Source organism: Pocillopora verrucosa, chromosome 10 (assembly GCF_036669915.1).
Source record: "Pocillopora verrucosa isolate sample1 chromosome 10, ASM3666991v2, whole genome shotgun sequence".
NCBI lineage: Eukaryota > Metazoa > Cnidaria > Anthozoa > Scleractinia > Pocilloporidae > Pocillopora > Pocillopora verrucosa.
In genome coordinates this window covers 20784807-20795192 of record NC_089321.1, presented here as the reverse complement: position 1 = coordinate 20795192, position 10386 = coordinate 20784807, and the positions used below count along the sequence as shown (strand labels likewise).

The 10386-nt window shown below is 40.4% G+C and overlaps 1 protein-coding gene across 1 annotated transcript; it reads left to right on the top strand.

The window, feature by feature from the left end:
- The first annotated feature begins 267 nt into the window (after positions 1-267).
- Positions 268-9795, top strand: LOC136283765 (tetratricopeptide repeat protein 28-like). Its single transcript, XM_066172964.1, has 8 exons — positions 268-334; positions 558-623; positions 1586-1747; positions 3699-3776; positions 4245-4344; positions 5103-7384; positions 7505-9405; positions 9685-9795. Exons 1-7 carry the CDS (start codon positions 268-270, stop codon positions 9391-9393), a joined length of 4644 nt encoding a protein of 1547 aa, XP_066029061.1. The 3' UTR covers positions 9394-9405; positions 9685-9795.
- Positions 9796-10386: the final 591 nt, after the last annotated feature.

Here is a 10386-nt window from a genome sequence, read left to right as displayed (position 1 = left end):
CGGAGAGCCTTGAACGATGTATCGAAACCAACCAAACAAACGAACAAACAAACATGAAATTAGAAGTGGAATTTAACTCGTGTGGTCATGAGACCACAGTAGTGTGACGACGAAAACCTTGAAATTCTCATTCTTTTGTTATATCTTAGTATCAGACACAGGTGGTCTATTGTGCTCTCTTTAAATTACCTTCATTTGCGTCAACTTTTTTATCTTGTGACGATGTTCTTTAGCGCAGTACAATCAATTTCATTTTATTTTCCAGCTATGGCGGAAGGTAATCCCCCAACAGCAGGAAAGGATCTGGACTTAAACAATGAGCTTCCGGTCACAGGTGAGAGAAAATAATTCAGTAAGACGGCTATATGATAATCGAGTAAGTAATTGCATGTTTTGTTCGGTGCAGCTTTTTTGGACCGTTTACACTTGAAGGTTTTAGGAAACAAATGAAACGCTGATTTTCCAGCGAACGAAAAGGGAAAAAGCGAACTAAAGCACCGGTTGGAATTGCACATATGTGTCATAAAATAAAAAAAGTATATTTTTGTTAATTTCAGCGTCAAACGAAAGTCAAGTTACTTCAAGTGAGACAAGACTTGGTGTATACGATAACCTTTTAAGAGGTGGGGGATTAGATTCTTTGAGATACGCCCCTAGGTATTTTTTTAATTCTCCAGTCATGGATGAATAATTTCATATGTCCTGATTTATCTCAAATTACTTGTCAACTCCTCGGAATAGAATGTTCTTGGAAGCTCACAATCGATAGTCTAAAACGCAAAGCACAGCGGTCAAACGTCTGCACGTTTACTGATATTGCAAAACTAGGTGAGGTGCATCAAGGCTATCAGAACCCAAGTTGTCTCACAAGAGCTGAAAACAACCAAAAAAGACAGTCAGTCACGTATCTTGTTTCAAAACCGTACAACTATTTTGGTAGACCTCAAAATAGAAAGGTAAATCAACAGGAAACAAAAATACTTAAGTTTTCTTTTTCTCTACTTTTGTTTCCTTTCCCAGATTTCAGATGAATGTTTCAATTTTCTTTTTCTTATTTTGCAAGACAGCGATCGTGTTTCTCATTTTTGCGCGGGAAATTGGTGCGCAGCCGGTCTGAATTGATCCCCTTGCGCATGCCCAAAGGTTGACCGCTATTTTCCTTCGCATCCGTGTTTAGGATTTCGCAGGGGGGGACGTAGCGTAACACTCCAAAGAACGGCTGTCAAGAGAACAACAAAGTGGAAGGACCATATTTTTATCAGACTTCACTTATGCCTCCTAATCGAGCGAATCCTCAGTTAATAGTATAGAAGAGGTTTCTGTGAAATATTCACGACCGAAATAACAATCGATTCAATTAAACTCAGTAGATGTGCTACAGTTAAGACTCCCATTTACTGAGTTTATTTTACGTGAGCAAATAGTGAAATGCGCGAATAATCGTCTCCGAATTCCTTTTATTTTGGTAGAATTTTAAGTTTCTTTATGACCTACAATCTACTTTGTTAAGCAAAAGTTTGCATTATCCGTCAAGGGTCGCTTTATTCATCACTAACTTATTAACACTAAGCCGATGTGTTTTCAGGCATAGCAAAAGAATGTCTCGAGGAAGGTAACAAGAAATACAAACAAGGAGAAACTAAGGAGGCGATAAACTTCTACGCGGAAGGACTTCAAGTGAACTGCAAAGATATACGGCTGAACGCCAAGCTTTACAGCAACAGGGCAGCAGCTTATTTCCATTTGGGTAAGAATTGTTTTTGAAACTTCTAAAATCTTTACATAGCCGAAATAACGAGATAAACAATCTGTACCCATTTCAAACAGGATTTTATCCACTCCTGTTGTCTTTTCCTGCACTTTGTGCATCTTTCCTCACTTCATTATCCAAATGAAATCGGCAAAATGAACATTTCATGTATAACAAATACGCGGAAATGCTCCTTAAAAGAAATAATTCTTAAGTAATCTTTCATTGCATTTTTGAGAAGTCCCTATCGCATTTTTTAATAATCCAAGATTATAGCCCTCTTACACGGCATTACGTCCAACCTCGCCAATCGTTGTGACTCGCTTTTGTGCAAATTGTCTCCAGAGGAGACATTTTCCTCGAGAATAAGCTTGGAATCACTGGCATGTGTGACATTAACAATGATATCGGAGATTTGAATGGTAAAATTTTGGCATAAGGCATGGGCCAAAAGGAAGATCTCATTGCCAAATAGCAGAACTAGTCAAAATTTTCTAATCTTAGAACTCGCTCTAAATAACAACATTCTGAGAATCATAGGATTCTTTTAGCTCCATAAAAGAGATAACGGCTCAGAGATTTCCTCAGTTACGAACTGAGTCGTTGATATTGAAGCTTCGAAGGGATGGACGCATTGAAGGGCCATACACTTTAAGACAAACAAAAGCTTTAAAAAACGAAATTTCCAAATCCAAATCATCTGTTCATCTTTATTTAGATGTTCAAGGTTGCAAATAACAAAAATAAATGTTTTTGTTCTTATTACTAAGCATCTCGTTTCCTGACGGAAATTTTAATGAAAAAGTTTGGAATATCGTAGTCAGATAATGTGGATATGAGTCGGCTTTCTCAGCCTAAGAAGCCAAATTCTGTGTGGTACAAAAATGATACAAAAGAAACGTAGAGATGCTTCCTTTGATATTTATCCGTAAAACGAAATCTTTGATGTGCGTAGAATTGCCTAACATGAACTCCCAGTGTTAGTTGCTCGTGACCCTACTCATGCAGTTTCCAATTTCAAAATATCCATAGCCAAGGGGCAAGTAGCAAAAACCGTGTGTGGCGCTGGGCAATTTAGTACTATCAACTAAGTAGATAACGTAAATTTATGGGAATAGTCTCGTGACTATATTCCCACCAATAGCTTAGCTCAATTTTCTGCATTTAACTTGACACACACAACCCACAATGATTTCCAGTGCAATTTGAGAATTATCGCAAGTAAGGTTTTCAAAGCCTGTCCAAATTGCACAAGCACCAGGGCGAGGGTAATTTGTAGTCGTTAAAAATTTACGATTGATAATTTATTCCAAATTGCACGCGAAATATCATGTGATTACCAGATAAAACATGCAAGCAAAAATATGACTCTGTTTCCCTTTTTAGTGTCTTTATTTCGTGTCAAGGCTCGCCAATTGTTGCCAAAGTAGTTGAGCTTTTTTTCAATAATTTGCTTCAAACTTTTTAAACCTCTCCAGAGAATAATTGAGCGTTTGTACCTTACCTCTGTTATGTATCCATCGACAGCAGTAACCATCACACGAACGTTATCACTCTCGCAATCTCCCCCGTCTTTCGTGCAAAATGTTGCGTAAAATTCATCGATAATTTTATTGGGGGCCTCCGGTTTATACTTTCATATTCGTTGTTGTAAGCCAGACTGGTAGCCAGTTTTTGTTCCTTTGTTGTGCGTTTTTAGTTTTAGCATTCTCCCTCAAACTTTGAGTTAAAACGTTGCTACTTTCTTCATTATGTTTTGTTTTGCTTTCGCGGCTTACCTGTCAATTAATTTAACCTCGACTTTCTGCACTTAACTTCAACTTTCTACTCTGTTTGGGATTAATTGACGTGTTCTCAGCCAATAAGCACGCTGAAATTTTTGCATTGTATTATTAGCACGCAAATCGACGTGCGATGACGACTTACACGTAATTATTGAATTCCACAGAAAACTACGAAGAATGTCTTAATGATGTAACAGTTGCCGTTCAATTGGAACCCACTTTGGTCAAAGCGATAAAGAAAGGTTCGTGTTTAAGCTATGAGTCATCTAACCTCTTTTCTGAGATTTCTTCCAAGGGAACTGTATAGATTAAGGCAGCTGACTGTACCTCGGGTGTCAATGATATCTAACGCATCAATATCTGCCACGTAGGTAAAAACTATTTTCCATACCAAGTCAAAACCTATCGAAAGCTCAAACATGATTTAAAGCTGTTTTGTCAAACACGGTCTGATTTTTGTTCTTCATAGAAGCTCCACAAACCCCTTGTTTATCGTCTTAAAATGTAACACATTTGAAATACAAGTTAGCGATTATTTAGATGGAAAATTCAGCTTTCCAGTTCTCTGTTTCTGATTTTCAGTCAGAAAACCATGTTCAACTAAACATGTTTTGCTAGTGTGAATGGGGTGTGAGTTGATATTCTGGATACATTTAGATGTTGACGGTAATGAATTATTTACCTTGCGACGCTCATTATTACCTTCTCAGGAGCCAGTGCTTGTGTCGAGCTATCCTTGCTTGAAGAGATAAGGAGCTGGTTGCAGATGGGATTGGCCGTATCCTTTGACGAGTGTTTCAAATGTAATGCGTAAGGCAATGCAAGCAGTGTTCACTGACGCCTATTAGAAACTACAGTATTTTCAAAGATCATTTCCACAAAACTTTACTGAACAGAAGGGGCCATAATATTGAATTCGCAGAGATTAAACAGAATGCTCCTCGTCCGTGTCACTACAAGAAAACAGTAGGACGCCCGAAACTAAAAAGATAATTGCGGTTAGAAAGCTCGTAATACTCAATCTAATAAGAGTATTGTTAAGATAGCAAATCATCCAGATAAACCCCCGCTGGTCACGTATGTCCAATTCCAAGGTTTTTATGTGGAATAACATGGTTACAAGGGGTATTTGAGGAAAAACACCCCGAGTGATTTTTCAAAATTAAATGACCTTCCAGTGATGTTACCAATACCCGCAAACTGTGTGGCTCATTGCACGAAATTGTCCTTCTTTCTCAGTTAATAACCTCTTCAGATTCATATCAAATTTCTTGATCTCGTGGCTCAAAATATTCGGACTGAATCCTTTCGCTTCAGCCCACTTTTTCCAGACTGTAGGCCACATCGTGCTTTTCATGATGTTTATATTTGCTGCATTTTCCTTGCGCTCTTGCAGTTCTTTCAAAACAACATAATTTCATTTACCGTTAAAAATGCTACTTAAACAATTAAGTGATTCAAATTTGACTAAAATACCACTGCTCCCGGCCAATCATATGCAAAAAATTTCCCAGCCGGTTGTATAATATTCTCATTATTATTGAAACTTTCTCACGTCACGTCATCAGCTATTTATTCTTGACCCGTTTCAAGATTGACGAGAGAAAAACGTTTCTGGTTCCAGTAGAGATAGGAAAGGCCGAAGAGGGAATCCATTGTAGCCATCTTGGAAAAGCTTATGGTGATCTAGGACAGTTCAAAACGGCAATCAAGTATCATCAACGTGGTCTACAAATTGCTAAAGAAGTGGGAGACAAGGCCAGAGAGGGAACAAGTTATGGCAATCTCGGCTGCGCTAATCGTAGTCTAGGACAGTTCAAAACAGCAATCGAGTACCATCAACGTCATCTAGAAATTGCTAAAGAAGTGGGAGACAAGGCCGGAGAGGGAACAAGTTATGGCAATCTCGGCTGCGCTTATTATAGTCTAGGACAGTTCAAAACAGCTATCGAGTACCATCAACGTCATCTAGAAATTGCTAAAGAAGTGGGAGACAAGGCCGGAGAGGGAGCAAGTTATGGCAATCTCGGCTGCGCTTATCGTAGTCTAGGACAGTTCAAAACAGCAATCGAGAACCATCAACGTCATATAGAAATTGCTAAAGAAGTGGGAGATAAGGCCGGAGAGGGAACAGGTTATGGCAATCTCGGCTGCGCTTATTGTAGTCAAGGACAGTTCAAAACAGCAATCGGGTACCATCAACGTCATCGAGAAATTGCTAAAGAGGTGGGAGACAAGGCTGGAGAGGGGAAAGGTTATGGCAATCTCGGCTGCGCTTATGATAGTCTAGGACAGTTCAAAACAGCAATCGAGTACTATCAACGTCGTCTAGAAGTTGCTAAAGAAGTGGGAGACAAGGCCGGAGAGGGAACAGGTTATAACAGTCTCGGCTGCGCTTATAATAGTCTAGGACAGTTCAAAACAGCAATCGAGTACCATCAACGTCGTCTAGAAATTGCTAAAGAAGTGCTAGACAAGGCCGGAGAGGGAAAAGGGTATGGCAATCTCGGCTGCGCTTATTATAGTCTAGGACAGTTCAAAACAGCAATCGAGTACCATCAACGTCGTCTAGAAATTGCTAAAGAAGTGGGAGACAAGGCCGGAGAGGGAACAAGTTATGGCAATCTCGGCTGCGCTTATTATAGTCTAGGACAGTTCAAAACAGCAATCGAGTACCATCAACGTCATCTAGAAATTGCTAAAGAAGTGGGAGACAAGGCCGGAGAGGGAACAAGTTATGGCAATCTCGGCTGCGCTTATGATAGTCTAGGACAGTTCAAAACAGAAATCGAGAACCATCAACGTTATGTTGAAATTGCTAAAGAAGTGGGAGACAAGGCTGGAGAGGGAAAAGGGTATGGCAATCTCGGCTGCGCTTATTATAGTCTAGGACAGTTCAAAACAGCAATCGAGTACCATCAACGTCGTCTAGAAATTGCTAAAGAAGTGGGAGACAAGGCCAGAGAGGGAACAAGTTATGGCAATCTCGGCTGCGCTAATCGTAGTCTAGGACAGTTCAAAACAGCAATCGAGTACCATCAACGTCATCTAGAAATTGCTAAAGAAGTGGGAGACAAGGCCGGAGAGGGAACAAGTTATGGCAATCTCGGCTGCGCTTATTATAGTCTAGGACAGTTCAAAACAGCTATCGAGTACCATCAACGTCATCTAGAAATTGCTAAAGAGGTGGGACACAAGGCCGGAGAGGGAGCAAGTTATGGCAATCTCGGCTGCGCTTATCGTAGTCTAGGACAGTTCAAAACAGAAATCGAGAACCATCAACGTTATGTTGAAATTGCTAAAGAAGTGGGAGACAAGGCTGGAGAGGGAAAAGGGTATGGCAATCTCGGCTGCGCTTATTATAGTCTAGGACAGTTCAAAACAGCAATCGAGTATCATCAACGTGGTCTAGAAATTGCTAAAGAAGTGGGAGACAAGGCCGGAGAGGGAACAGGTTATGGCAATCTCGGCTGCGCTTATGATAGTCTAGGACAGTTCAAAACAGGAATCGGGTACCATCAACGTCATCTAGAAATTGCTAAAGAGGTGGGAGACAAGGCCGGAGAGGGAACAGGTTATGGCAATCTCGGCTGCGCTTATGATAGTCTAGGACGGTTCAAAACAGCAATCGAGTACCATCAACGTCATCTAGAAATTGCTAAAGAAGTGGGAGACAAGGCCGGAGAGGGAAAAGGTTATAACAGTCTCGGCTGCGCTTATGATAGTCTAGGACAGTTCAAAACAGCAATCGAGTATCATCAACGTCGTCTAGAAATTGCTAAAGAAGTGGGAGACAAGGCTGGAGAGGGAACAAGTTATGGCAATCTCGGCTGCGCTTATTGTAGTCTAGGTCAGTTCAAAAAAGCAATCGAGCACCATCAACGTGGTCTAGAAATTGCTAAAAAAGGGGGAAACAAGGCCGGAGAGGGAACAAGTTATGGCAATTTCGGCTGCGTTTATGATAGTCTAGGACAGTTCAAAACAGCAATCGAGTACCATCAACGTGGTCTACAAATTGCTAAAGAAGTGGGACACAAGGCCAGAGAGGGAACAAGTTATGGCAATCTCGGCTGCGCTTATTATGGTCTAAGACAGTTCAAAACAGCAATCGAGTACCATCAACGTCATCTAGAAATTGCTAAAGAGGTGGGACACAAGGCCGGAGAGGGAGCAAGTTATGGCAATCTCGGCTGCGTTTATTGTAGTCTAGGACAGTGCAAAACAGCAATCGAGTACCATCAACGTCATCTAGAAATTGCTAAAGAAGTGGGAAACAAGGCCGGAGAGGGAAAAAGTTATGGCAATCTCGGCTGCGCTTATTGTAGTCTAGGACAGTTCAAAACAGCAATCGAGTACCATCAACGTCATCTAGAAATTGCTAAAGAAGTGGGAGACAAGGCCGGAGAGGCATTCTCACTCTCTCGTCTTGGAAAAAGTTTTGTCTTTCAAGGTAAACTAAGGAGGGCCTTTGACTGCTTTCACTCTAGTGTAGAGGCGTTTGATAGTATCAGGGCGAGTCTGCATTTCAACGATCAGTGGAAGATTATTTATCGTGATCAGCATAAGAGTGCATACAAAGGCTTGTGGCGTATAAATCTAATCCAAGGTGAAGTTGTTGATGCTCTTCTCACCGCAGAGAAAGGACGTGCTCAAGCTCTGAGAGATCTACTCACCTCAAAATATCAGCCCAGAGATTTTTCGTTCGCTCTCCTTAGTTTTGTTCCATCAAGTACAATTTTTATAGCCATCAGTGGACCTTACGTTCACTTCTGGGTTTTCCTTAGCGACGATAATATCCAGTCGAGAAAGGTACATGTGAACAATTATAAGTATCAGAAGGAATTGGAATTTTTCATCAAGCAACTGAACAAAACTGCCTTGAAAGAGGTTGGTGCAAGAGATGCTGTTGCATGCGAAAATCCTCCTCATTACTCGCCGAAATCGGAGAAAGTGGCGAACGATATGATTCAAGTTGATGTAAGGAACTCACATTTAAGTGCTCTACAGAAGCTTTATGACATCATCGTTACTCCTATTGCTGATCTGATGAAAGGCAACGAGCTTACATTTGTTCCTGAGGGTCCATTTTGTCTTGTGCCTTACGCGGCATTGATGGACTCAAATTCAACTTATCTGAGTGATTCATTCAGAATTCGTTTGCTTCCTTCCCTGACGACCTTACGACTGATTAATGATTCCCCAGCTGAGTTCCACATGAAGAGTGGTGCATTACTTGTTGGCGACCCATGTTTCAAAGAGATCATGTATCAGGGAAGACGTTTGGTGCAACTTCCAGGAGCAAGGGAAGAAGCGGAAATGATTGGACGAATTCTCAGTATTTCCCCCCTCACTGGAGAAATGGCAACAAAAGGAGAAGTGTTAAAACGACTGTCATCAGTGGCTTTGGTACATATTGCAGCGCATGGTAAAATGGAAACTGGGGAAGTTATCTTGGCACCAAACACTACAAGAGAAACCAATCAGCCTAAAGAAAAGGACTATCTACTGACGATGAAAGATGTCATGGAAGCTGGGCTGCGGGCGCAACTGGTTGTTCTAAGCTGTTGTCACAGTGCTCGTGGGGAGGTCATGGCCGAGGGTGTGGTCGGCATCGCCCGAGCATTCCTGGGTGCGGGCGCTAGATCTGTTTTGGTAGCCTTGTGGGCGTTAGATGACGAAGGAACCCTGGAGTTCATGAGTTTCTTTTACGATGCTCTTGCTAAAGGCAAGAGGGCAAGTGAAGCTCTCAATCAGGCCATGAGATGTATGAGAGAATCTGGAACGTTCAAGGAGGTGAAGTACTGGGCACCATTTGTACTCATTGGTGATGACGTCAAACTTGATATCAAGGACATCTAGTCGCTGATCCATGTAATTATTCTTTTCATAACATTTATGCAATTCAACGTAGCTTTTAATCAAAATTGTATGGTTATATATTTTAGCACGGGTGCCTGGTTGTCTAGTGGGTAAGAATTGCTTTTTTTCCCGAAGAAATTGAGATACTTTACAATTGAGTCGACACTTTAAAGACTTAACGATGAAAACGTTTTTCATAGAAAATAAGATTGATAATAATTTTTGTGAAGTGTATCGTTTCTTTATGTAAACTCAAAGATTCTCCCTTATTGTGGTTCTTTTATTTTTCAGTTCAGGGACCGAGCATTGGAGCTGTATCATAGAGATGACGATACCCAAGGAAATAAACCTTTGCCTACAAACGTTGACATTTGGAACAGAAACCACAGGAATACCAATAAAATCTCTGTAAGAGACTTCTATGCAAAGCAAGCAGAATAGAAAGAGCCTTTAGAGTCCGTAAGGATTTCTCTTCTTTCACAAGTTGATATTTTACTTATTATCTTAAATGTTCTTATAAGCTATAGGGATTTTGGACACATCGAAGAAAAAGGACTTTGCAGTATTTTTTATCTTTAATATCTGATTCGAACCAGCTTAAAAGTAATTTTTTCAAAAGCAGTTTCGTGAAAATACTATGACTGGCTATGTAAAAAATTTTTCATCAAGCATGAGTGAGTTTGTTATCTATAAACAAGTTTTTGGGCCGGTTATATTAATTTTCCGTTTAAGCTAAAAAGCACCTGGAAAACGCCGTTTTCCCTAAAATATTTTTAATAATTTTTTTCTATTAATCGGTTTTTGGTCTTATGGCTGATATACAGCTGTCAAAACCATGTGCATGCGTAAGCGTTTTCATAGAAATTGGAGAATAATCAGTTGAGTGATCGTTCGATTATCTCACTTTCAGTTAAATGGAAATTGTGATTAACATTTGGAGGAAATTTACCAAGTTATAATTAGTTTCTGTTTCACGATTATTGGATTTTTCGG

Coding starts and splice junctions, on each gene's coding strand:
- LOC136283765 (XM_066172964.1), top strand. CDS start 268: ATGGCGGAAGGTAATCCCCCAACAGCAGGAAAGGATCTGGACTTAAAC. Junction 335..557: donor CAATGAGCTTCCGGTCACAG/GTGAGAGAAAAT, acceptor TGTTAATTTCAG/CGTCAAACGAAAGTCAAGTT. Junction 1,748..3,698: donor AGCAGCTTATTTCCATTTGG/GTAAGAATTGTT, acceptor TGAATTCCACAG/AAAACTACGAAGAATGTCTT.